General features: G+C 43.3%; 1 protein-coding gene across 7 annotated transcripts in view; it reads right to left on the reverse strand.

Moving 5' to 3' along the window:
• NMNAT2 (nicotinamide nucleotide adenylyltransferase 2) overlaps positions 1–25,611 on the reverse strand; it is a 226,243-nt gene that overhangs the window by 141,488 nt on the left and 59,144 nt on the right. For 6 of the 7 annotated variants that reach the window (XM_015475256.3, XM_005217288.5, XM_024976174.2 and 3 more), the window contains one exon: positions 24,049–24,194. In XM_015475256.3, the coding sequence (XP_015330742.1) occupies positions 24,049–24,133 (85 nt within the window). In that variant the 5' untranslated portion in view covers positions 24,134–24,194. 7 annotated transcript variants of the gene reach the window in all.

The following is a 25,611-nucleotide window of genomic DNA, read 5'->3' on the forward strand; positions in this document are numbered from 1 at the left end:
GCAGTGTCCTGAATGCTGAGTCCTTGATCTCTGCTCCATCGACGCTCACTTCCCCAGTATTCTCAGCCAGTCTCGTGGCTCTAAATACCTACTCTAGGCTGATGAGTCCCAAGTTATTTTTTTTATTTTTACCTTTTATTTAGTAACAGTATATGCTTAGTCAACATGTCCATCTGAACGTCCAACCATCCTCCCAGAGGTAACATGCCCAAGACTCAGCTCCTGCTCATCCCTCCTGTTCACCCCACATAAACGGCGATTCCATCTTTCCAGTGTCTCAGGCCAAAAACCTTGGCTCATTGTTGATTCCTTTTCCTTTTTCCACCAAAACAGATCCATTAACCAATCCTACTGGTGCTTCCTGCAAAATATATCCAGAGTCCTATCACTTCTTGCCACCTCTACCTCCCTGGTCCAAACTGCCATCATTCCTCCTCTGGATTACACGCACCCACCTTCTAAATGGCTTGCCTATTTCTAGTCTCAGTCCCAATGGTCTATTCTTTCACTGCAGTCAGAGTTAAGTCCCTAGAGGTCCGATCAGGTAGCACTTCTCTTCAAGAGCTTCGAAAGCCTCTGCTTCCTTGGAGTGAAAGTCAGTGTCCTGTGTGTACACACGCTGTCCGTCATCTCTCTAACCTCACCTGTCACTCCCCCTCTCTCCCTCTATTCCAAATACACTAGTTTCCTTATTTTTGTCTTGGGCCTTTGAGGGAAGTGCTCAGTTTAGGACTTTTACGGTTGCCATTCCCTCTGTCTGGAATGCTTTCCCCCCAGCATCCATATGGCTAAGTCCTCATCTTCAAGTTTCTGCTTAAGTATCAGCATCTACTGAGGTCTCTCCCAAACACCCTTTAAAATTGCAACCCCCACCTTTGGAACTCCCTATTCCTCTTTCTTGCTTTTTTCGAAAACTCCCTCTCTCTCTCTCTCTGTTGTATTCTTTGGCACTTATAACCATACACTACACAGTTACTCATTGCCTTCCTGCCTCCTATAGGCTGTAAATGCCACGAAGGTAGGGATTTTTGTCTGTTCTGTTCTCTGACGTACCTCCAGCAACTGGACTAGTGCCTACACATAGCAGGCAATTTCGATAAGCATGGGTGGTGGTGGTATTGATAAGCAGACTCATAAAGAGCATCTCTGGAAAACAAATACTCTCTCGCTGCTCCAGAAATTAATTCATCTCAAGTAGAAGATACATTCATTCTCAGGCTAAATATACTTTTGCTGTACTAAGATTACACAACATCAATCACAATAACAGCAGTTGTAACTCTCATGTTGTGCTTTCCAGTTTGCAGTGTTCTCCCATACAGCTGTATTTTATCCTCAGAAAAACTCTGAAATTGAACAGGGCAGAGTGTGCCAATCCCATTTTGCAGATGAGGAAGATAAGCCCCAGAGCAATGAAATGTGCCCCTTAAGGGTTATCCAGGCAATGAGTACAAAACTGGGAGGAAGCCTGGTCCCCTGACTCCAAGATCAGGACTACTGTTGCTATACCAGTCAGCTTCTAAAGAAATAATCGGTCCTTCCCTGAGTACTCAGATGAGTCCTGACAGGATCTGGGGCCATCACTATCCTGATTCGGGTCTTGATTAATTCAACATGTATTAAGTGAGCACTTCCTATGTTCCAGCCTTGTTCTAAACACTGGGCATACAGTACAGGATAATACAGAGCAGGACACGTTATGCTCTCACAGAGTCTATATTCTTTTTTTTTTAAAAATCTTGTTTATTTATGGCTGCACTGGGTCTGTTTTTGCTGCATGGGCTGCATGCGCTTTTCTCTAGTTGCAATGAGCAGGTGCTACTCTCTAGTTGCAATGCACACTCGTTCCTCATTGCGGCGGCTTCTCTTGTCGCACAGCATGGGCTCTAGGGCACTCAGGCTGTGATGGTTTCGGCATGGAGACTTGGTGGTTGTGGCTCCCAGCCCTAGAGCACAAGTTCAGCAGCTCTGGCCCACGGGCTCAGTTGTTCCTCAGCCTGTGGGATCCTCCTGGACCAGGGGTCAAACCCATGTCTCCTGCATTGGTAAGTGGATTCTTCACCACTGAGCCACCAGGGAAGCCTATAGAGAGATGTCGATAAACAAATAAACATCACCTAAAATACGCTGGGGTGAGAGTGCTATGATGAGGAAAGGAATAGAAATTGATGGGGAATGAAGGAGATGAGCTATTTAGAGATGCCCAGTAATAGTTTATTAACAACCCACAAATCCTTCCTCTGCCAGTGAGGTGGACAATGCTTCAGATTCTCTGGTGGAAACATGACAGAATGTGTGATTATACATTTGAATAACAAAGATGTTCAAGATTCTCTTTTTAGATGCTGCTGCTGCTGCTGCTGCTAAGTCACTTCAGTTGTGTCCGACTCTGTGCGACCCCAGAGACGGCAGCCCATCAGGCTCCACCATCCCTGGGATTCTCCAGGCAAGAACACTGGAGTGGGTTGCCATTTCCTTCTCCAATGCATGAAAGTGAAAAGTGAAAGTGAAGTTGCTCAGTCATGTCTGACTCTTCCCGACCCCATGGACTGCAGCCTACCAGGCTCCTCTGTCCATGGGATTTTCCAGGCAAGAGTACTGGAGTGGGGTGCCATTGCCTTCTAGATGCTAGAAAAGCTAAATAAAATAGCCTGGTGGACAGTTTGAGAAGCTGGAATCAGGAGAGACAGCCCTGAGTTACAGAAATACAGATTTTGTTGAAGACAGAAGACCTTTCTAACAAATGAAGTTGCTCAGCAATCAAACAGCCTGGACGTGAGCTCCCTGTCATCAAAAGTATCCAATAAGTGACTGAATGACTTCTGGAGCTTCTTCCAACTGCAAATCTGATTATTCCCTATTCTGTGGAGCCTCTCTCTACCCAAAATCACCATTAGCTCTGCTGGCAATGGGGTGAAGACAGGCATGAAAATCTGGCCCCAAACCATGGTTCTCTTGCCAGCCCTCCCAGGGGACGAGCAGTCACCTGACTGTTGGCCCTAGATCCTTCCAGCAGCAGCTCAAGCTGACTCTCCTGCGGGGAGAGTAGGGGCACATTCTCTCCTAGCTGTATCCTGCAGGACTTACCAAGGACTCACAGCTAAAAGACGTGCTCTGCCTGGGTCATTTGTCTTTGCCAGTCTCTCTACACTCACTGATAGTTCAGCCACCAGTGATTACAAAAGGGAGAATTATAAATTGTCCCAGACAGGAGGCCTTCCTCTCTGGATGTTCACTTGGCAATGTCCACCCCTACAGGTTCGAGATCCCTACCTGCTAACAACATCCCTGGATGATAGTCACCCACCCTTCTCTGCCTTTCAGTCATTTCCCATTTCCTCTACTAATCCTGGCAACCAGACTTCCAGGGTGACTGCATGCTGGCCCAGGAAAAACATCATGAGACAGACACTGGCAACAACTACTAATATTATCCCCATTTATTCATCACTTCCTGTGGGCCAGAGTTTGCCAAAAACTCTGTATGTGGCAAGATGGACTATAACCTCTATCTTAGAGCCAAAGAATTGATGCTTTTGAACGGTGGTGTTGGAGAAGACTCTTGAGAGTCCCTTGGACTGCAAGGAGATCCAGCCAGTCAATCCTAAAGGAAATCAGTCCTAAATATTCATTGGAAGGACTGATGCTGAAGCTGAAACTCCAATACTTTGGCCACTTGATGGGAAGAACTGACTCATTAGAAAAGACCCTGATGCTGGGAAAGATTGAAAGCAGGAGAAGGGGATGACAGAGGATGAGATTGTTGGATGGCATCACCGACTCAATGGACATGAGTTTGAGTAAGCTCGGGGAGTTAGCGATGGACAGGAAAGCTTGGCCTGCTGCAGTCCATGGGGTCGAAAAGAGTCGGACACAACTGAGCAACTGAACTGAACTGAACTGAACTGATGTGGCTGGGACATACTTAGAGAACTCCAGCTGGGCAGAGTTTGACTAGCGGTGGTGGCTTTTGCTTGCTGAGTGGGATATGCCAGTCGCGGGACTTAGAGAGGTGGGAAAGGGAATGGAGGGGCTGGAGGGGGAGTTGGGCCAGGGAAGCTGAGAAAAGTGAGGGCAGGGGGACCGTGGTATTTTGTAGGGAGCACATGGGGAGGTGGGGAGCAGTTGTTGGAAGAAGAGATATGAACCTGCTGCCATATGGGGAAGAACCAAATTTCTCCCTAAAGTTGCATGGAACATTTTGGAAATTTTTGGTGATTTAGACTGTAACGCCTGCTATCTCTTGCTAAAATGTTTGGTAAAATCTATATCAATTAGTACCTAGAGACTGGATCTGTGATTTTCAGGGGGTACAATTAATGCACCAGGGTTCAAGGTGAAGTCAAGTGGTCAAAAGAGGTGGTATTACAATATATTCACATTATCTCATTCAATCAACAGTCCAAAAAGGTAGGCATTATTATACTCATTCTACAGAGAGTGGGAGGAAGAAGATTACTGAATAATTATTTGTAGATGCTCTTGCCAACTACAATGTAAAAGAAGGGAGACAATTTTACACTTACATCTGTCCATTCTGACTCTGTGCCTTTAACTAAGGAGAATGGTGAACGGGGATATTTCATTCTGTTTATGGTCATTGCCCAGGTCCTTCTTTTTCTTTTCAATTTTTATTTATTTGGCTGTGCCAGAGTCTTAGTTGTGGCATGTGGGAATCTAGTTCCCCAACCAGGGATCGAACCCAGACCCCCTGCATTAGAAGTGTGGAGTCTTGGCCACTGGACCACCAGGGAAGCCCCAGGCCCTTCCTGATTTGCTCCAGATCTTCTGTTTCCCTCTAGCGTCTCCTCATTCTGGGCCAGGTCCTCCTCTGTGCTTCTCACTCTGCCCTGTGGACTGTCCACAGGTCTCCTTAGTGGCCTCCAGAGTCCTCTGGCCTATGCGCACTTGGTGGCCTCAGGCAGGCTCCCCAGAGCAGTGCCAGCCCCCTGCAAACAACCCTGGTTCTGGCCCACACAGGAGAGGCAAGTGCTAGATGTGACCTAGTCTCTGTTTCTGCATTGTCACAGCCCCTAACACAGTGCTGAGTGGCCCTTTTCACACAGATGAGCAAGGCAATGTCTTGCCGTTGTTAAAACAGTAATCTCCAAAGTCAGAGCACGTGGGTTTAACATTTCTGCCCACCATGCCCTTAGAGTGCGACTTGACACAAGTTACCCAAGCTCTCTGATCATTAGCTGAATGGGAATGACAATAGGATGGTTGTAAGGATTAAACGAGGTAAGGCAAGGAGAGCCCTTAGTGCCTGGCACAACGTCCATGCTTGATAAGTGGTAGCTCATGTGTTAGTTTGCAGTGATTATTTATTGGAGATGGACAGAGTTGGTCACGACACCAGTCAGAGTGTCTATCGATGGTATCATTTCCCACAAAAGCCTTTGGGCAAATGCCCTCTGGAGAGAGTTCAAGCAGACAGAAAGGGAATGGAAAAGGAAGCTGAGAAGATCACCACCTTATTGTCAAATTGGGTTTTTCTTTTTTCTTCCCCGTCCCTTTAATTTATAAAGTTCAAACTTTTCCCCACAGCTGTTGTCATACAATAAAACAAGAGTCCTCATAAGCAATCTCATTGCTTATTCCTTTTCCCTTTGCCAGCCTTTTCAAACACAATGTGTTTCTGCATGTCTTTAAACAAACAAAAATTGTTATCACAATAGACTGAAATAACCCAGTTTGCATCTAAAAAAAAAAAAATGTATGCGTGTGTAAATGACCGTGGGTTGTCTTGAGTGGAGGATGGAAGCAAGTGAAGCAAAGCAATGCCAGAAAGACTACATTAAATGTCCATGATGGGTGGCCCGCTCAGGAGATAGGGCTTCCCAGGTGACGATAGTAGTAAAGAACTGGCCTGCCAATGAAGGAGACTTAAAAGAGACATGGGTTCGGCCTCTGGGTCAGGAAGATCCCCTGGAGAAGAGCATGGCAACCCATTAGTATTCTTGCCTGGAGAATCCCATGGACAGAGGAGACTGGCAGGCTACAGTCCATGGGGTCTCAAAGAGTCGAACTCAACTGAAGCGACTGAGCACGCACGCACTCAGGAGACAGTCTTTACCAGGTCCCCATCGTTCCTGCTCCACCCACTGTTAGAGCTCAAAAAAACCAAGAATGAAACCACGAAGAACCCATATTAACAAAACAAATGCAGCTGGGAAGAGCAAACTCCATATGGAGAAGTCATTCAAGCCTCTTATATGAATATTCAGAGCCATAAGATTTACTGGGCAAACTGGGATATTAGGCTTAAACATCTCCCCCCAACACCACCCCCCCCCCCAACACTTAGAGCTTCAGCTGGGAAATCTTTATTCACTACATTTAAATGCAAATGATAACACAACTGCATGACAATACACTTTGAAAAGCTGATTTAAAGCAGCACAAGGGAAGGATTAAGAGACCAATAAGAAGGGTTTTATTTTAATGTTTCTGCAGAGGTTAAAGGCAGACCAAATAGAAGCCCAGAATTCAAATGCTATAGCAGGAGCCAAACTTGTCCCCAGACAGAATGCATTTAATTATTTTCCTCCTCTATTGAAGAAATGGAAGAGAAAAAAAAAAAAAATCACTATTTTTTTTTTTTTTTTTTGCTCATAGAAAACATTTCTAGCTACCAAGCAGGACTCTTGATCATTATGAGATGATCTCACCAAACTAACAATAATATTAATACAAGCAGAAGTCCAGAAACTCGATACATAGCCTGTGCCATACTGAGGGTGATTATAAGCTTAAGAGATACTGAAAACAGTCCCCAGATCCTTATTCTGGTCTATGAGAAACCCTGGTTGTTTAGAGTCCCCAGGTTGGGAACCACTGATGTGAGAAGGAACATCTAACACAGACATTCATGGTTCTGAATGACAAGGAATAAAGAGCCGAATGTTGCATGTCATGGAAGAATGGCTCATTGTGCCCAGTGTGAGCTCCACTCTGGAGGGGAGACTTGGAGGCCCTATATGATGTGAGAAAGAATGGAGAGGCCATAAATCCCTTGCAGTAAAAGTAATGCCAATGCTAAAGAGTCACTTACTGTTTACTGGGATGAAAGAATTATTATATCTGCTCAAAGATGGAAATTAGACATTGTCCCCATACCAGCCCTGTCTGCAACTGAAATTGTCAAGCAAACAAACAAGAAATGAAGAGGAGAAAGCTCCAGTCTGCACACGGAGATCATATAGACAGAGAAGTAATTATGCGTTAGTTGAAAGGACCTCACCTTGAAACAATAGGATGCCTGGGATTTGCTTCAAAAGAATATAGGGCAGGGGTAGGGGTAGGAGTATTAATGAATCAAGACTGGCAATGCATCTGTAATTACTGAGGTTGGGTGACAAGTACTTTGGGGGCTTCCCTGGTGGCTCAGTGGATAGGAATCTGCCTGCCAATGCAGAGGACATGGGTTCAATCGCTGGTCTGGGGAGATCCTACATGCCTTGAAGCAGCTAAGCCCATGCGCTGTTTACTCTGGCATATTTGGAAATTTCCATAAGGAAAATGACCTATTTGTTATATACACATATTTTTAAGATTCCATATGCCCAATTTAAATGTGTCACTGCGCACCTCTGTTGGGACAAAGTCACCACTGCAGGGAACAAGAGCATTTTTTCACTCTCATGGGAGCGCTGGGAATAGGGGAGTGCCGATGGCACAATCATGAGGAGAAGAGCCTTGGGACAAAGTCACCACTGCAGGGAACAAGAGCATTTTTTCACTCTCATGGGAGCGCTGGGAATAGGGGAGTGCCGATGGCACAATCATGAGGAGAAGAGCCGGACAAGATACGGAAAAAGTTAGAGTTCAGTCCCCAAACCAGGACTTTGAAACATGGACAAGAATTGATTTGGAACTCTCGACAGAATCCATTGAAAAAGTAAGTAATAGCCCTTACAATGAAATACTAAGAAACTTGGGACCTCCCTGACCATCCAGTGGCTAAGTCTCCATGCTCCCAACGTGGATCTCACATTCTGCAACTAAGATCTGACACAGCCAAATAAATAAATAAACTTGATACATCAGCAATTTAGAGATGTGTAGTGTTAGCCCCATCCTGGAACCTGAGAAATTTCTTCCTTATCCTGAAAGGAACATGTGACTCTCAGTGTGTGGATGACATCTCACACAACCAAGCATGTGCACTGACCTACAAAGTTCCAGAAGATACCCATCTTCAGTTCAGTTCAGTTCAGTGGCTCAGTCATGTCCGACTCTTTGTGACCCCACGAATCGCAGCACGCCAGGCCTCCCTGTCCATCACCAACTCCCGGAGTTCACTCAGACTCACGTCCATCGAGTCAGTGATGCCACCCAGCCATCTCATCCTCTGTCATCCCCTTCTCCTCCTGCCCCCAATCCCTCCCAGCATCAGAGTCTTTTCCAATGACTCAACTCTTCGCATGAGGTGGCCAAAGTACTGGAGTTTCAGCTTTAGCATCATTCCTTCCAAAGAAATCCCAGGGCTGATCTCCTTCACAATGGACTGATTGGATCTCCTTGCAGTCCAAGGGACTCTCAAGAGTCTTCTCCAACACCACAGTTCAAAAGCACCAATTCTTTGGCACTCAGCTTTCTTCACAGTCCACCTCTCACATCCATACATGACCACAGGAAAAACCATAGCCTTGACTAGACGGACCTTTGTTGGCAAAGTAATGTCTCTGCTTTTGAATATGCTATCTAGGTTGGTCATAACTTTCCTTCCAAGGAGTAAGGGTCTTTTAATTTCATAGCTGCAATCACCATCTGCAGTGATTTTGGAGCCCCCAAAAATAAAGTCTGACACTGTTTCCACTGTTTCCCCATCTATTCCCCATGAAGTGATGGGACCAGATGCCATGATCTTCGTTTTCTGAATGTTGAGCTTTAAGCCAACTTTTTCACTCTCCACTTTCACTTTCATCAAGAGGCTTTTTAGCTCCTCTTCACTTTCTGCCATAAGGGTGGTGTCATCTGCATATCTGAGGTTATTGATATTTCTCCCGGCAATCTTGATTCCAGCTTGTGCTTCTTCCAGTCCAGCATTTCTCATGATGTACTCTGCATAGAAGTTAAATAAGCAGGGTAACAATATGCAGCCTTGACGTACTCCTTTTCCTATTTGGAACCAGTCTGTTGTTCCATGTCCAGTTCTAACTCTTGCTTCCTGACCTGCATATAGGTTGGCACTGTACTAATCAGATTTGTTTTACCAGCCAGACTTTTAAATAAATTGAACTAATTGGACTACGTCATTTCGTCCACCAAATTGATTGATTAGTCAGAGTGTCAGGACATTTCAGCATGAAGCTAACCATAACTTGTCTTACCTGATTCCATTAGAGAGACACAGTGCCACCCATAAGGGGAACATACCATAAGCTACATTCAATCATAGGTAAGAGAGCTCACTGCATCAGAAGGCTGCATCACAAACTGGCAGGACATTTAAAGAGGGATGTAGACAATGAAGATATGTTCAAAAAGGATGAACCAGAACATTATGAAAACTAGAAACAGTAATTGATGTTCAGCTGAAGGAACTTGTTAGCCTAAGGAGAAGACTAGTGAGGAGGGCAGAGTAGCTATCTTCAGCTATCTGAATGTCTCACGAGCAGAGCAAGACAGATTAGACCTGTTGCATGAATCTCAAGGAAAAGAACCAGGGCCAACATATGGAAGTCTCAGGAAGGTCAATGTCAGCCCAATAGAAGAAATAATCTTGAAAAAAGTAAAACTGTGCCAAGAGCTATTTGGCTGCCTCTGAAAAGAGAGCTTTCCTTGGCCCTGGAAGATCTTACGCCAAAGTCTGGACAAATACTTGTGAAAGTGTTTTAAAAGGGATTTTGGGACTGGATGAGTGGTTTTTGAAATGTTCCCTGAATGGCGATTCTATGATTTCTGAAGCGAAATCTTACAATTGACAAACCAAAGTTTTTTGTTCATTCTGCTTATCTGAACTAAGCTCCCCTGTGTCAAGTGCCATGTACATGAAACCCTTATCAAACCATGACTAAATAAAATTTAACTCCTCCCTCATCCCCCAGCCTACTTTTGCCTCACTGAGAAACCATTGCTGGACGTACTAAAGCATCTGACTGTAGCATCCAGTGGATAGTTTGAGGATTCACCTTCATCCTTGACCCCACATTTTCCATTCCTGCCAAGTCACAAACTTAATAGCTCCTAAACATGACTTGCAGGTTCCCTTGTGAGTGCCTGGAAAGGTTATACATGGCACATGAGCCTTCTTACCTTGAGGCAACAATCCATCTCAGTTTTGAAGTCACTAAATGGTTGCTGTTTCTCCTGTTTTCTGACTCTGGCATATATGAAATTCTGTTTTCCTATGTTTCCTGATTTCCAAATTCTTGTCTGATTCCCAATTACCTATTTTGCCTAAAATTTGAGATTCTGAATATTCCCAACCATTCAATCATTCATTCATTTGCTAAATATTTATAGTACCTTCCATTTGCCTAGAGCACTTTAGGAGATACAAAAAGCCCTATGACATAGGCAAGAGCCTAAATCTGATAGAGAATATGAAGCATGGACTGAAATAGCTGCAACCCACAGCACAATGTGCTAAGTGCTCTAACAGAGGTACAAACCAAGTGCTAGCAGAGTTCAGAAAGAGGTGAGATCCTGCAGAAAACCGAGATGTGACTGCAAGAGCAGCCTGCAAAAGCCCAATGCAATTGCTGTGCTGTTTTTTTAAATCCTCAATATAAAGTATACAAAATATTAGATGGAAAGAAGGAAGTAGCTGTGAATCAGGAAAAGGATGTTCTGGGAAAGTACATCAAGTGTTCAGCACCAGATAAACGTCCGACATTAGCCAGAGGGGCTAATCAATGCCCAATGTAAACCAAACACCAGAAAATCATCCCCATTGTGAACACAGTCATTTACTCAGTCGGCCAGAAAAATTACAATTATGAAATTGAAACTACATTTGCTGCTTAAATGAGTCCTTTCAGAGATTTAGTTTAGACTGAAAATTGTTCATTAAAGAGTTCCACTGGGTAATGAACTTCAACTGTACTTTATATTTTTAGAACCCTTCAAATTCACTCCCCATTCCAACCCTCAGAGGTAGGGTACATCAGGGATAGGCAAACTTTTTCTGTAAACAGTCAGACAGTAGTACATATTTTAGGCTTTGCAGTCTATAAACAGTTGCCATCACAACTACTCAACTCTACTGTTGTCATATGAAAATAAGCAGAGACAACATTCACGTGAAGGAGAATGGTGGGATGAATGGAGAAAGTAGCATGGAAACGTATACACTTCTATCTGTAAGAGAAACAGCCAATGGGGATTTGCTGTATAACGCAGGAAGCTTAAACCGGTGCTCTGTGGCAACCTAGAGAGATGGGATGGGGTGGGAGGTGGGAGGGAGCTTCAAGAGGGAGGGGACATAGGTATACCTATGACTGATTCATGTCATTTGTATGGCAGAAACCAACACAATTTTGCAAAGCAATTATCTTTCAATTAAAAATAAATACATTAAAATAAAAAACACTTTATTTATGAATGCTCATATTTAAATTTCAGAAAATTTTCATGTGCTTCAAGTATCTTTCTTCTTGTATGTTTTCTCCAACATTTAAAAATGTAACAGCTATTGTTAGCTTGCACACCACATTTGTCTGGCAGGCTGGAGTTTTGCTGACCCCTGACTTATATCAATTACCCTATTTGCAGACGATAAAACAAAGGTTAAAGGAGACTAAGTATATTCTAAAATCAATAGAAATTCAGTTTATTATGTTCCGTATACAGAGAAATAATGAAGCAATAGGAAAAAACAGAGACATTTATCTACTCTTTATCCATGTGATTCACAGCGTGGTAAAATCATGTATTATCTATAAACTTTGATTCCCTGGGGCATAACAAGTAAATAATTTTTAAACTGTGCTTAGCAAGATTGGTTCATGGTAAATGAGGCAATTATGTCTTAAATTTATACATATAATACTTTATTGTCTTTCTTAATTTTAATTTATAATGGGTGACAGTCTCTAAGTTGAAAAAAAAGTTGTCTTATTTTAAAGATATTGTAGTTCTTCTGATAAGCCATATGCTGCTAAGTATTTATCAGCACATACATGTCTCAAAAAAGATGTGAATAATTATTGATGTAAGTTAATCTCAGTACTTCATAGAATGAGGATCCCTCTGTGGGTACCAAGATGAAGGCTTAGAAAAATATTCAGGAATAAAGCAATGAGAAACCCAACCACCACCGCTCCCCACCCACATACTCACACACCGGAATGTCATTTATTTGGGGCTTTAAAATCATATAATAATAAATTTAAAAGTCACAAAAACCCATAGCTTTGAGCAAAAACAGATATACAGTATACTTATTCAAGACCTCCCAAAATTATTACAGCAGAAAACCAGTGTCAAAGAAAAAGATCTCCAACAGTCCTCACTCTCCAGACAATTAAGCCTAGAGAAAAAGAGAGCAGGCATGTGACGCAAAAGCTACAAAATCACGGAAGATCACACAAGGGTGATCTGAGGTCACCAAACCTGAAAATACTCTAACAGCAGTGACGGGAGCACCCCACTGAAGTACAGAGGGTTACCTTTAGAACCTAGGCGAGAACAACTTCTATCAGAGAAGTGATTGTTTGATTGTTGATCTGCTTAGGTGGGTTGTACAGCAGTATAATTTCCCACTTATTTATTCCTCAGTAGAATGGACAATGGTTCCATTTCAGAAAACAAAAATTAAGAAGTAAATAAATTTTTTCAATCTTGGGAGAAAAAATACTCCATATTTTTTTTAATTTCTTAATTTTTTGCTTGCTCCATGTGGCTTTTGGGATTTTAGTTCCTCAACCAAGGATTGCACCCAGGCCCTCAGCAGTGAAGGCGCAGAATCTTAACCACTGGCCCACCAGGGAATTCCCCTTCCATATGTAGAAGAGTGACAAGGAAATAATAACTTTAAAATGCTTATATAAAATCATGGGGTCAGAATCCTAATAAAGACAACATTGACATTTGGGAGGTAGGTCCCACATCTGCAATGCACTTCTCTGCCTGGGTAAAGTCTAAGCTCTTTGGTGTCCACCCCCTACCCCTGCCCAGACCTGTTTTCTGGCTCTCTCATCTCCTGCCCTTTCCTGTCCCCACCCACACTCCAGTCACCTAGCAAGCTCCCTGGAGGTCCCTTCATGTGTGAAGCTGTTTGGGGCCTTTTCACATACTAGCTCTTGGCCCAGAATGCCATTCTCCATCCTGTCCACTGGACAACTCCTACCTTCAAGCTCACTCTCACTACACCTGCCCTGGTGGTCCTCCCACCATACCTGGAGGGATCACTTTTCCCTCAGTGTTCCCACTTTACGTCATTCTCCCCTCTTTTAAGGCACTTTGACTCAAACGGCTATGTACAGCTTATCTCCTCTACAGAAGATGGTCTCCCTGAGGCATAAGAAGGAATGCCTTTAATTGAGGCCTAGCACAGTGCCTGAGACATATTCATAACTCAATAATCATCTATTGAATGAATCAATGCTCACTGATCCCTCGTAAAGACTTTACCTTCTCTGCCACAGAAAGAATCTAGAACTGAGGTTGGAATAGTAGGTAATTCTAACATTTCATGCATTCACTCATTCAACAGACATTTATTGAGCATTATGGCTAGGCAGTCTTCAAGGAGCCTGAGATATATGAGTGAGCAGAGTAAATGAAGATTCCCTGCATTTGAAGAGCTCACATGCTAGCTGGGGATACAGACATTAAACAATCAACGGTGAAAGATAACATCTATCTTTGTTAAAGCTATCAGAGCTTCCCTGATAGCTCAGTTGCTAAAGAATCCGCCTGCAAAGCAGGAGACCCTGGTTCGATTCCTGGGTCGGAAAGATCCCCTGGAGAAGGAATAGGTTACTCCCTCCAGAATTCTTGGGCTTCCCTGTGGCTCAGCTGGTAAAGAATCTGCTGCAATGTGGGAGACCTGGGTTTGGTACCTGGGTTGGGAAGATCCTCTGGAGAAAGGAAAGGGTACCCACTCCAGTATTCTGGCCTGGAAAATTCCATGGACTGTATGGTCCATGGGGCCGCAAACAGTCGGACACGACTGAGTGACTTTCACTTCACTTCACTTTGTCTTTGTTAAAAGGGGACAAGAGATAAGAGAAAAAGATATAAGTAGAGTATGATAAAGGGGATTGGGAGTGTATGAGCTGTGATTTTAAATTATGTGATCAGGGAAGCAGGACCTGTCAAGTAGACAGTGAGAGGTTGCATTTGGACAAAGAGAGTGAAATAGACATGGGGTATATGGCGGAAGGGCATTCTAGGCAGTGAGAACATTCAGTGAAGGCTCTAAGGATAAAACAAGAGGTCAGTGAGGTTGGCTAAAAGTGAGATGGCAAAGAGATGTGTTGATGTAGGGAGACAAGGGGGGAAAGGTGGCGGGTCTTGGAGACCTTGTAAATCATTAAAATGACTTTGACCCTGAACAAAATAGGGAACCGTTGGAGAGTTTTCAGCAGAGGAGCAACATGATCTGACTTACATCTGACTTACGTTTTACAAGGATCACTCAGCTATTTTGTTGAGAATTTAATATTGGGCCAAGGGTAGAGAAAAACTATAAGCATTTAGTCTTATCTAGGGGCTAGATTTCACTCCCTCTCCTACTGTCTGGTAAATATTATATGAGGCCAATATGTCTGAGCATAGTTACCCATGTGGAGGCAACCTGATGAAGGAGAAAGAGCAGAAAAAAAATGCAATTTAGCTGTTACCACTTTCCAGGTTAGCCTCTGAGCCTTGCTCCTTTTCTACCTCTTCCTTTTACTCCCTTATCACCAAAATTACAAGAATTTCCCTGGTTGGCTCACTTGTTCAGAACAAAAGAGAATTATGCCATAGATTTACTGGAAAACAGTTTAATGGTAGTAGAGTTTAAGAGGCTCAAATAAGGTTAACTCCATTATTAAAATGATCATGGGGAAGACGATGATGCTGGTAGTCTTTATAATATTTGCCTTTGCTGCAGAGTTCGTAGATCATTGAGATACTGCACAAAAGGAGGAGGGTGCCAATGCCAGGAAGATGGCCTTAGTCATACCATGTAAGCCATTGAACATCTTTTTTAGTCTAAAATATTTCTGAGGCTATCTGCCAAACTGTATTTAAAAAAAAAAAAAAAGCAAATGTGATCCAGGCATTTGAATGCTTATAATTGGAAAACCTATGACAATGGAAAATTGCATTCTTTGTAAACTGACACTGCATTTACCTATATTGAGATATGGAACACATATCCATAAAGTTGTATAAGTGAAAGTGAAGTCGCTCAGTCATGTCCGACTCTTTGCAACCCCATGGACTGTAGCCTATCAGGCTCCTCCTTCCATGGGATTTTCCAGGCAAGAGTGCTGGAGTGGATTGCCATTTCCTTCTCCAGGGGATCTTTCCGACCCAGGAATCAAACCCCGGTCCCCCACATTGCAGGCAGACGCTTTATCATCTGAGACACCAGGGAAATAAAATGCATTCCTATATCCCAGTTCTTAGTTTGTTAGATTAGATCCTTAAAAATTACTTTAAATGCCTTTGTTTAACCAAAATTTGGTGTGCTGAGTATTTTTTTTAAACCAGTGTTAAAAAAAAAAATATTTAGGGACTTCCCCAGCAGTCCAGTGGTTAAGACTCCACCTTCTAATGCAAGGAGTGTGGGTTTGATCCCTGGTTAGGGAAGTAAGGTCCCACGTGCCATGGGGTGTGGCCAAAAATTAAAGAAAAAAATTAATGCATTCCTTTGTTCCTTTAGAATCTTTCTTGAGCAATTCAGGATGAGTTGAACACTTTAAAAATGAACGAGAATTCTACTAGAAAGTGTGTATTTCATAGTATCATTAAATATTGATTAAGTATCCACTACACATACAGCACTGTATTAGTAGCTAAGAGGACCATGATATTATAAAATTTAGATTTGAATTTTTTTAAAGAAACACTTGCAAAATGGGGTTTTCATTCTCTTTCCCGGTCATGCATAGTTTACTTTCACAATTATTGCCTAGCAACAGAAAAATAACAGAAAATAGAGATGATCCACCTAGTTGTGCATTTTCCTCTCATGTCTGAGGATCTCTCTAAAGCAGAGGGAGATCCAGGCTTGAGGGTTGACAGGTTACGTTTCCAGTTGAGTTTGCCTCCGCACTTTAGGCTGTTCATTTGACTTTGTCTAAAATTGGAAATTTGTGTAGAAGTGTTTCTCTTGAGACTTGCAACATTTTAAAGGATGTTCCTACTAAGCAGCAATGCAAACTAAAAGTCATAGAAACCTCTTAATTCTGATAGTTCTAAGCATAATCATTTGGATATGTAGAATAAGATCAAGGAAAATGAAAAGAGAAACTTAAAATTAATATTTCTTCATTTCAAAATTTTTAGCACATCAACCTTCTGGGTTATATCCTGTTCCTTGGTTTGAGACACGTTCTAGATGGGAGAGTTGCCTATCATAATTAGCATAATTATGTCCACTCAGGATTCAGTCAATCAGTTCAGCAGGAGAAAGTAAACCTGTTCATGTAGGCAAAAATATCTACATTTTTTTTCAGCCATTATTCTCATGTCATTAGCAGGCACAGCCCTTACCAATGAAACTACCATGAGTGATGCATGCGTTTCCATTATTGAACCTTCAACTTACCAGTGAATTAGAATTTCCAAGCATCCACCAAATGTATTAGGTTGGCCAAAAAGTTTGCTTGGGTTTTTCGCAACACTGTATGAAAAAACCTGAATGAGATTTTTGGTCAGCCTTATATTATATTATTACAGCTCTCATCACAATGTTGGGTAAGTTTTGGAATGGTCTTTTGAACTGCATCAACTGTTTTCAGTTTCACAGCCTCAACATTACAAAAGAGTCAACTTTAGGGTTATAATAAAGCTAGCAAACTCTTTATCTTTTTATTTCCATAATGTTAATGAATTTCAATATATTTCTTGAATGAAGAGCTTTGAATAATCCAAATGGAACCTACTGGGAGTTTTCATTTGAAGTTTCAGATGTCTTAGGCTACAAAGAACCTTTGAATTTAAGTATTTCCTTCTTTTGCATTAGGCTTCCCTGGTGGCTCAGACAGCAAAGAAATCTGCCTACAACGCAGGAGACCCAGGCTCAATCCATGGGTTAGGAAGACCCCCTGGAGAAGGGAATGGCAACCCAGTCCAGTATTTTGCCTGGACATTCCAAGGCCAGAGGAAGTTGGCAGGCTACAGTCCACAGGGTTGCAGAGTCAGACATGACTGAATGACTTTCACTTTCTTTGGCATTAGTATTAATATTTGGTTAGAATGCATATTCCCAAAATTGTAGAGTAGGAAATATGAATCTTCACTTTCCTCACCAAACCCAAACCTGCTTCTTTTCCATAATGTTCTTTATCCATCCACCTTGGATTAAAACCTGCCAATTACACTAGACTATTTTGCCATCACCTACCCATCAAATCACAAAATAAGGATCTTTTACCTTCTAAATATTTTTAAATACACATTCACTCTCCATCCCAAACCCCACCAACCTGGGCAAGGTAATAGTCTTTTCTGACTCGAACTCTGTACTGCTGAAATAGGTTCCTAGCTGGTCACCACATCTCCATCCTTTCCCTTCACCAATTTATATTCAAAATTCAATTAAATCACAATTTCATGAATATGATTATTACATCCCTTTTCTTAAAAAATGCAATATTTGTCATTGGCATTGGCATAAACTCTAAATTCTTTAACAGGACGTAAAGTCTTCATGATTGATCAGAATTCCACCTAACTTTCCAGTCTTATCTCTTACTACCCCCCGCATCTTGAATCCTCCTGAGCTCTTTTGTTCTAATATGTCATGGCTCTCTATCTTATCACCCCAGACCTTATGCATGCTTGATTCCTCCACCAGGAACAACATTCTACACATTCATTTTTTTTTTTAAATTCAACAACTATTATGAAGCAAAGACTTGCTTTTTGCAATTGTTATTATATTATACTATTGGGTTGGCCAAAAGAGTTTGTTCAGGTTTTTCTGGAACATCATACAAAAACTCAAATGAACTTTTTGGCCAATCCCATATGCAGCTGTGCCGTGCTTAGTTGCTCAGTTGTGTCTGACTCTTTGTGATCCCGTGGACTCTAGCCCCCCAGGCTCCTCTGTCCATGGGGATTCTCCAGGCAAGAATACTGGAGTGGGTTGCCATGCCTTCCTCCAGGGGATCTTCCCAGCCCAGTGATCAAACCCAGGTCTCCCACACTGCAGGTGGATTCTTTATTGTCTGAGCCCCCAGGGAAGCCCAAGAATACTGGAGTGGGTAGCAGATTCCTTCTCCAGGGGAACTTCCTGACTCAGGAATTGAACTTGGGTCACCTGTATTGCAGGTGGATTCTTTACCAGCTGAGCTACCAGGGAAGCCCCAACCCCATATTATGGAGAGCCTATTCCATGTTAGGTACTAGTCAGTAAATCAATAGTTAAACCAAGCATAGTTTCTGTCTCAGTAAAGTTTATTGTCTAGCATGGGAAATAGTCATGAAACAAAGAACGAGATTAGAGTTATGACATGGAAAATATAAAGTTATGCAGGATCAAATGTCAGGTAACCACAATTAATATAGGAGTCAGTGGAGGTTCCCTGAGGAAGTTCTGCTGAGGCTAAAATCTGAAGGATGAGTAGGAGCTAGTTGTGGTAATAGAAGAGTGGAGAAGGAGGAGAAATGGTGAAAGAAATGTCCCAGCCACACAGTTAAATGGACAATACACAAATACTGAGAAAAGAAATAACTTGTCCTCATTATAAGACTTCTTTGGTGGCTCAGATGGTAAAGAATCCGCCTGCAATGTGGGAGACTTGGGTTGGGAAGATTCCTTGGAGAAGGGAACAGCTACCCACTCCAGTATCCTGGCTTGGAGAATTCCATGGACAGAGGAGCCTGGTAGACTACAGTTCATGGGGTCACAGAGAGTCAAACATGACTGAGGCTTTCACTTTCACTTTTTCCTTATTATAAGCATAAGATAGCATAAGATATTGGGAACAGATATCTCTACTGAATATATTTTGTTGGTGGTTTGTTTTGCAAAGGTAAACAATTTATAAAGTTCTCATTACCCTTTGTTGATAACTAAGTTCAATGGCTCCTCTTTTCATAAATGCTGTTGTAATTAAAGGAATAAAAAAGCATCTTTGGTGAGATACAGAGTCTGTATATCAGGAAATTGATTCTATTTGACTTTTGCTTTATGATTGTGAACAAATGACCTAAACCTGTTCCTCTGCTTTGTTGTTTATAAAAGAATGATGATAACACTATCCAGTTTAACTTATAGGGTGGTATCAAATAGTGGTGCAAAAGCACCACTTAATGAGCCATACTGCTTAATGATCTTTTTTAAAATATGCATTTCAAATACACTAAATAATTTCTTGATTTTAGACTGTGACGGAAGAGCCTGGTAGGCTGCAGTCCATGGGGTTGCTAAGAGTCGGACACGACTGAGCGACTTCACTTTCACTTTTCACTTTCAAGCATTGGAGAAGGAAATGGCAACCCACTCCAGTGTTCTTGCCTTGAGAATCCCAGGGACAGGGGAGCCTGGTGGGCTGCTGTCTCTGGGGTCGCACAGAGTCGGACACGACTGAAGCGACTTACAGCAGCAGCAGCAGCTACATATTGGTAGCAACTCAAATTAATTTTTCTTATGATTCTAGCTGTAGCAATAGGGGCTGCAATTCCAATTTCACAGCAAGTAGAAAGTCGTCTTCATTAGCTTTCAAGAGAAACAGAATTGGATTATGTCTCTTTTCAAAAAACCCAACTGTTCAATTCAAAAATATTTTGAAGCAGAAAAACTGGAAAATCCAATTATTTTGCACTCATCAAATAAACAGGACACATTTCTTCTGTGATCAAGTCCCTCAATTCCTTTACTTTTCATGGAAGTTAATCTGATCAGTCTTTCCTTACTTTTCTGTTTAAACTTACTATCTGATCTCCCACTAGCATTCATGCATGCACGTGTGCCAAGTCGCTTCAGTCATGTCCAACTCTTTGCGGCCCCATGGACTGTAGGCTGCCAGGCCCCTCTGTCCATGGGGATTCTCCAGGCAAAAATACTGGAGTGGGTTGCTGTTGCCTCCTCCAGGGGATCTTCCTGACCCAGAGATCTCTCCCACTGGCATATTTATTGACAAACATGGCAATACAAATGCAAAGAAAGTTTTACTGAAATATAATCTCTCATGCTTAATAACTAAGAATTTACAGGTTAAAAAGAAAAAGAGAGACTTTCTAGCCTCATGTTATTTTTGTATGTAATAAGGCAGACATGAAATAAGACACCATGGGTTTAGGGGTCTACTTTGCCAAAACCTTTTATTCATCCCTGAAAGCATTTTAGTTACAGTTAAGTATATAGGTGTCAAATATCTCTATCACAAATACTGATCTTTTCTTACATGTTTCCATAGTCATAAACAAGAATAATATCAATTCCCCTTTCAGAATCAAAGGACAAGTTCATTCTGAAATATTTTATACATATTGAGAACTGTACAAGTACTACTTCACAGAGATGAAGAGTGAGTTTTTAGTTCTGAATGTCACTTTTTTGTTTGTTTGTTTACAGTCTCTTTTTTCTTTGGTGAGCAAAACTGGATTTCAAAATATAGGAGCCCTCTTAAAGGTGTCTAATTTCAAAGTCCTATTGGGTCTTTAATTAAATTTATTTTTTGCTGTTTGTTGTTTAGTCTCTCAGCCATATTTGATTCTTTTGCAACCCCACGGACTGTAGCCCTCTGTCCATGGATTTCCCAGGCAAGAATACTGGAGTGGGTTGTCATTCCCTCCTCCAGGGGATCTTCCTGACCCAGGGATTGAACCTGCAGCTCCTGTTGAGGCTCCTGCCACGTCTCGTGTACTGCAGGTGGATTTTTTTTTTTTACCTCTGAGCTATGGGGGAATCTTTTTTTATTTGACTGCGGCGGGTCTTATTTGCAGCCTATGGGATTTTCGATCTTCACTGGGGCATGCAGGTTCTTTTAGTTGCAGCATGTGAACTCAGGTGTAGTACGTGGGATCTAGTTCTCTGACCAGGGATGGAATCCAGGCACCCTGCATTGGGATGGCAGGGTCTTAGTCACTGGACCACCAGGGAAGTCCTTGTTTGGGTCTTTTAAAAGTTTTTCTATTACTAATTTCAAGAATCTTTAAGAAGTTTGATCATTTTATTGCATTAATTCTGTATTGTTGGGGGAAATTTTTTAAAAGTCATTTAAAAGGAGAAAATAGATCATGGATGATTGGTTTCTTTAGAAATGGGGAAGAGCTCTTAAGGAAATGCATATTTAGGAAACTTACTTAGTTGATGGCAAATTTAATTCTAATCTGTTAGTATATGCTTGAAGAAAATAGAGTTCATGGAATTATACAGTCAGAAGATTAGTGAGCGCTTCTTTCTGCTTTTGGTACAGTGCAAAGGCCTATTCAAGAGGAATCTGAAATGTGGGGTTCAAGTCTCATTTCTGCCACCCACTCTCCATGTCACTTAAGCTACTTAAGACAGCCACTTGGCCTCTGAACATCAGTTTCTTGTTTGTAAAATGGAGATAATGATGCCTTTCTTATAAGCTTCTTACTAGGAATAAGAGACATACACAATGGAAATGCTTTGTAAATCAGAAGCTGCTTTACAAAAATAAATTAACAAAACTTATCACTAGCTCAAAGATTCCCATAAGAGAGTCTACAAGAAATAGCTTAATATGTACTTCAGGTTCTTGTTCCCTTTTCAATGTATATGTGCTAAATCCTTCATTAGGTTATAAGCTCCTTAAAGCCACAGTGGGCACACCACATCCTCTTTGACGTTGCTCTCTGGACTACACACTCAAAGGCTTTGTTGACAGATATTCTCTCCTCTTCCTCAGTTCCACTGGCAAGCAAAAATCACTACTGTCAAAAAGTCTAAACCCCTCTGCTGTAATCCATATTTATTTCCTTATATTCTCTCCTCTAAAGTCACGGAGAATTGGTAGGTCAGCAGCAACTTAACAAAGCCTCAAGGCAAAATCCTTTGTTCTCAATCTAAATCTGCCCCTTTTGCAATACAAAACAAGTGGAATTAAGTACATCCTTGGCTCCAGGAAGAAAGGGAGAGTACCTGCTGGCCCACTAAAAATTTCTAGAGCCACGGAATTCCACAGGAAAGTCCCCCTCTCTCTGGGTAACTGAGAGGAATAAAGTATAGCAACATAAAATGGCTAGAGTAAAGACTCACAGAGAAGAACAGGACTGAAGACACCAAAATCAAAAGAAGGTGAAAAGAGAGTGTTCCCAGGGCACTGATACTGTCTTAGAAGGCTGATGACTTGCTCTGCTCTACCCTCATGCTTGAACAACAGTCTTTAATAGGTAAGTTGGCACCAGCTCCTGACTCAACGCTTTTAAAAGTGAAAGTACCGCGGTGAGGAAGAGATGGCTACCTCAGTCTCCCTCCTAGAATCCTATGAATGTGCCTATACGATGCGCACTCTGCTCAAAGTATACTCTTTTCATGAGGTTTTTATTAGGGGTGCCCAGTTCAACTCACCTGTTAGCTTAAAAGAAGAATATTTTTTCTTCGAAGCCACCTTGCCCTGTCTTTACCGATACATCGTGGCTTTCATTAAACAGCCCTTAGGAGGGCCCACGCATTCCTCAGGCTCGGGGTAAACACGTGTGTCGGCAGGCAGCTCCGGCGCACCCTGCGTTTCAGCACCACCGTCTCCGGACAGCGCCTCGCTGGCCGGCCGGGTTGAGGCCTCCTGTCCTTCATTCATCCACCCCCGGCCCACTCGCTTTCCTCTTCCCTCAGTGCCAGAAAAAAAGCACCCCAACTTCTAACTTCTCAATCCTTGCTACTACAGTGGCCTCCGCGTCCCTTCCTCGGAGTCTAAACGCGCACGCCCCGGCACCTTCGGGTCCTCCGGCACCAGCACCCGAGCAGCATCGGTGGCCCGAGACCGCCCCCAGGCAAGGATCACCTTTCCCTCGCCACTTCTGCATCCCAACCCAACAGCCAGGAGCCCCGGTTCGCTCCGTCTCTCTCTTCGCCCCAAAGCCTCTGAAAAAAAACGCGCGACAATGCCCTCTCCCCCCGCCCCAACACACAACACACGCGCGCGCGCACACACACACACACTCATACACACACTCGCACAACGCAAGCCTCGCGGGTGCCATCACCGCCCTGGGCAGAGCCTCAGCCAACTTGGGCCCCATCCTTCAACACCGGCTCGCAGAGGGCCGCCCGCAGCGACCGCCCCGCCTCCTCCCCTTCCTAGGCGACTGGTCCCGGCAGCGGAGACCAGGCCCCCGGCCCCCTGTCCCCCCACCTCCACATTCACTAAGCCTTCCGCCTCGCGCGGGTAATACACGGTTCACAACCCTCAAACATTTGCCCCGGGCCGCCCCCCAAACCATCAGCCAAACCATAAACGAATCTCCTTGAGCCCAGCCCAGTTCCTGGTGTGTTGTGTGTGTGTGTTTGTGTCTCCGAAGCCTATACATCATTAACTCCTTCGAGCTTTCAGCCCAACCTAAACAAATAGCACGTTATCTCCGACCCCCTTCTACCTTCTCCGCGCCCCAGCCTCTTCCCCCATCCGGATCCTCATTCGCCAAGTCTCCAAACGAACCACCGCACCCCAGCCCTCAAACCTCGACCTCCCACCCAACCCAAAACAACACTCGCCTCCAGCCCCTCCCATCCCCCACCCCATGGCCCCCCAGCAAGCCGGGTCTGGCCCGAGCGAGTGACGCCTCGAAAGAGCAGCTGGCATCCCCTGCCGGGAGCCCAGGATAGAGGAGCTGACCTCTCACCAGCTGGATCAGCCAGCACACCCCTCCGGATGGGCACTCGCCAAACCGTCACACGCCCTGGAAAACACAGGTGCCGGGGAAAGGAGAGAGGCGGAAGCAGTCTCGGGGGTGGGCGGGAGGACTCACCGAACATCTGAATGTGCCCTTTGGTGATGGGATTGAAGCTGCCGCAGGCGAGCAAGATAACGTGCGTCTTGGTGGTCTCGGTCATGGCGCGGGCGGGTCCCTCGCGCTGGCCCAGGGGTCGCTTCTCTTTTTGTGTCTCGATGTGTCTGCAGAGGGAGAAAGGAAGGCGAGGCTCCGGCGGTGGATGCTGTGGACTCCGAGGAGCCGCTCCAGACGCAAACCGCGTCACTCCCCGCCTCCCTTTAACGCTTGCAGCTCCGGCAAGATCCGAGGCTGCCTTTGTACATGCTAAGCTCCGTTCTGCTTTCCTTCTAGCTTCTTTCGCGTCTCTCGAGCTGGTCTCCGTCTCCTCCCTTTCTCTGACCCTACCCCACCTCACCCTCTCTTCCTTAGTGTTTATCTACAAATCAAGATGTGGTACCCAAGCCCAACCCTGAACACTCCAACAGGCAACGATCAGCACGGTGTGAACCCTTTCTCTTTTCTCCTTCTGAATTAGTTTTCCTCCCCTAATCGAACATTTTTTTTTCTGTCGACATCAACTTTCTCCAACATTTCCAGCTCCATAAGTGTTTGATTTTAAGAACTGTTCTCTTTCTCTCCCTCTCAAAATTTTAAGTGAGAAATGACAATTGATCAACTGGGGAGTATTTACTTCTTGTCTTTCCCCCCTTATCTCATGGTTTTGAACTACTGAACTGAGTCCAGAGCTTGACCAAGTGGTTGCCAAGATATAGGAGGAAGCTGAATCCTTCTCCTGGCATACTGCTCCTTTTGTGCCTTGAAGCAATGAGAACACGGATGTCACAGAGTTACTAAAGCTGTGTTTAAAACTATTGTGATCTTACATAAGCTATCAAAATTCAGACAAAGATTTACCCATTCATAAGTGTTTGAGTGTCCACGATGTGTTAGACTCTGATATAAACCCTGCTGATAAAGCAAAGTCTCAGTCTTCATCAAGTTTACATTCTACTGGAAAGAGTCAGACAATAAACAGAGAAGGAACATATTAGATGGTGATTGTGCCACACACAATAAGTGAATGCAGTTCACTCTCTGACAGAACAAAGGGTGAACGAGGAGAGGGGACTAATTGAAATGAAGAAGTTAGGGAAGGCCTCTCTGCGGTGGTGAAATTTAAACTGTGACCTAAATGACAAGGAGTTGCTAGTATAAATATTCTGGGGCAAGGAGGGGTTCATTGTCCTAGAAATGAAAGGCCAGAGAGACTTGAGTGTATGAATAATGGGGAAAATGCGAACAGAGAAGATTGGACTGGTGATCAGGACCAAATCAAGTAGGGCTTGTAGGCTAGGGTAGGGTTTGGATGTTTTTCTAAAAGAAATAACTTAGAGAGGAATAACAAAAGGAAACCACTGAAGCTTTTAGGCAGGGAAATGACAAGTAATTTACATTTTTATAAGATCACTCTGGCTTCTCAGTGGAAAATGGGAAGACAAGGAAAGCACTTAGGAAATCCCGCTGGTGGGTTGGCAGGTGGAGTTGTCCTTGGCCTAGGTTTTACAGAGGTAAAGCTGATGAGAATAAAATGGTCTCGGG

This window comes from Bos taurus, chromosome 16 (assembly GCF_002263795.3).
Source record: "Bos taurus isolate L1 Dominette 01449 registration number 42190680 breed Hereford chromosome 16, ARS-UCD2.0, whole genome shotgun sequence".
NCBI lineage: Eukaryota > Metazoa > Chordata > Mammalia > Artiodactyla > Bovidae > Bos > Bos taurus.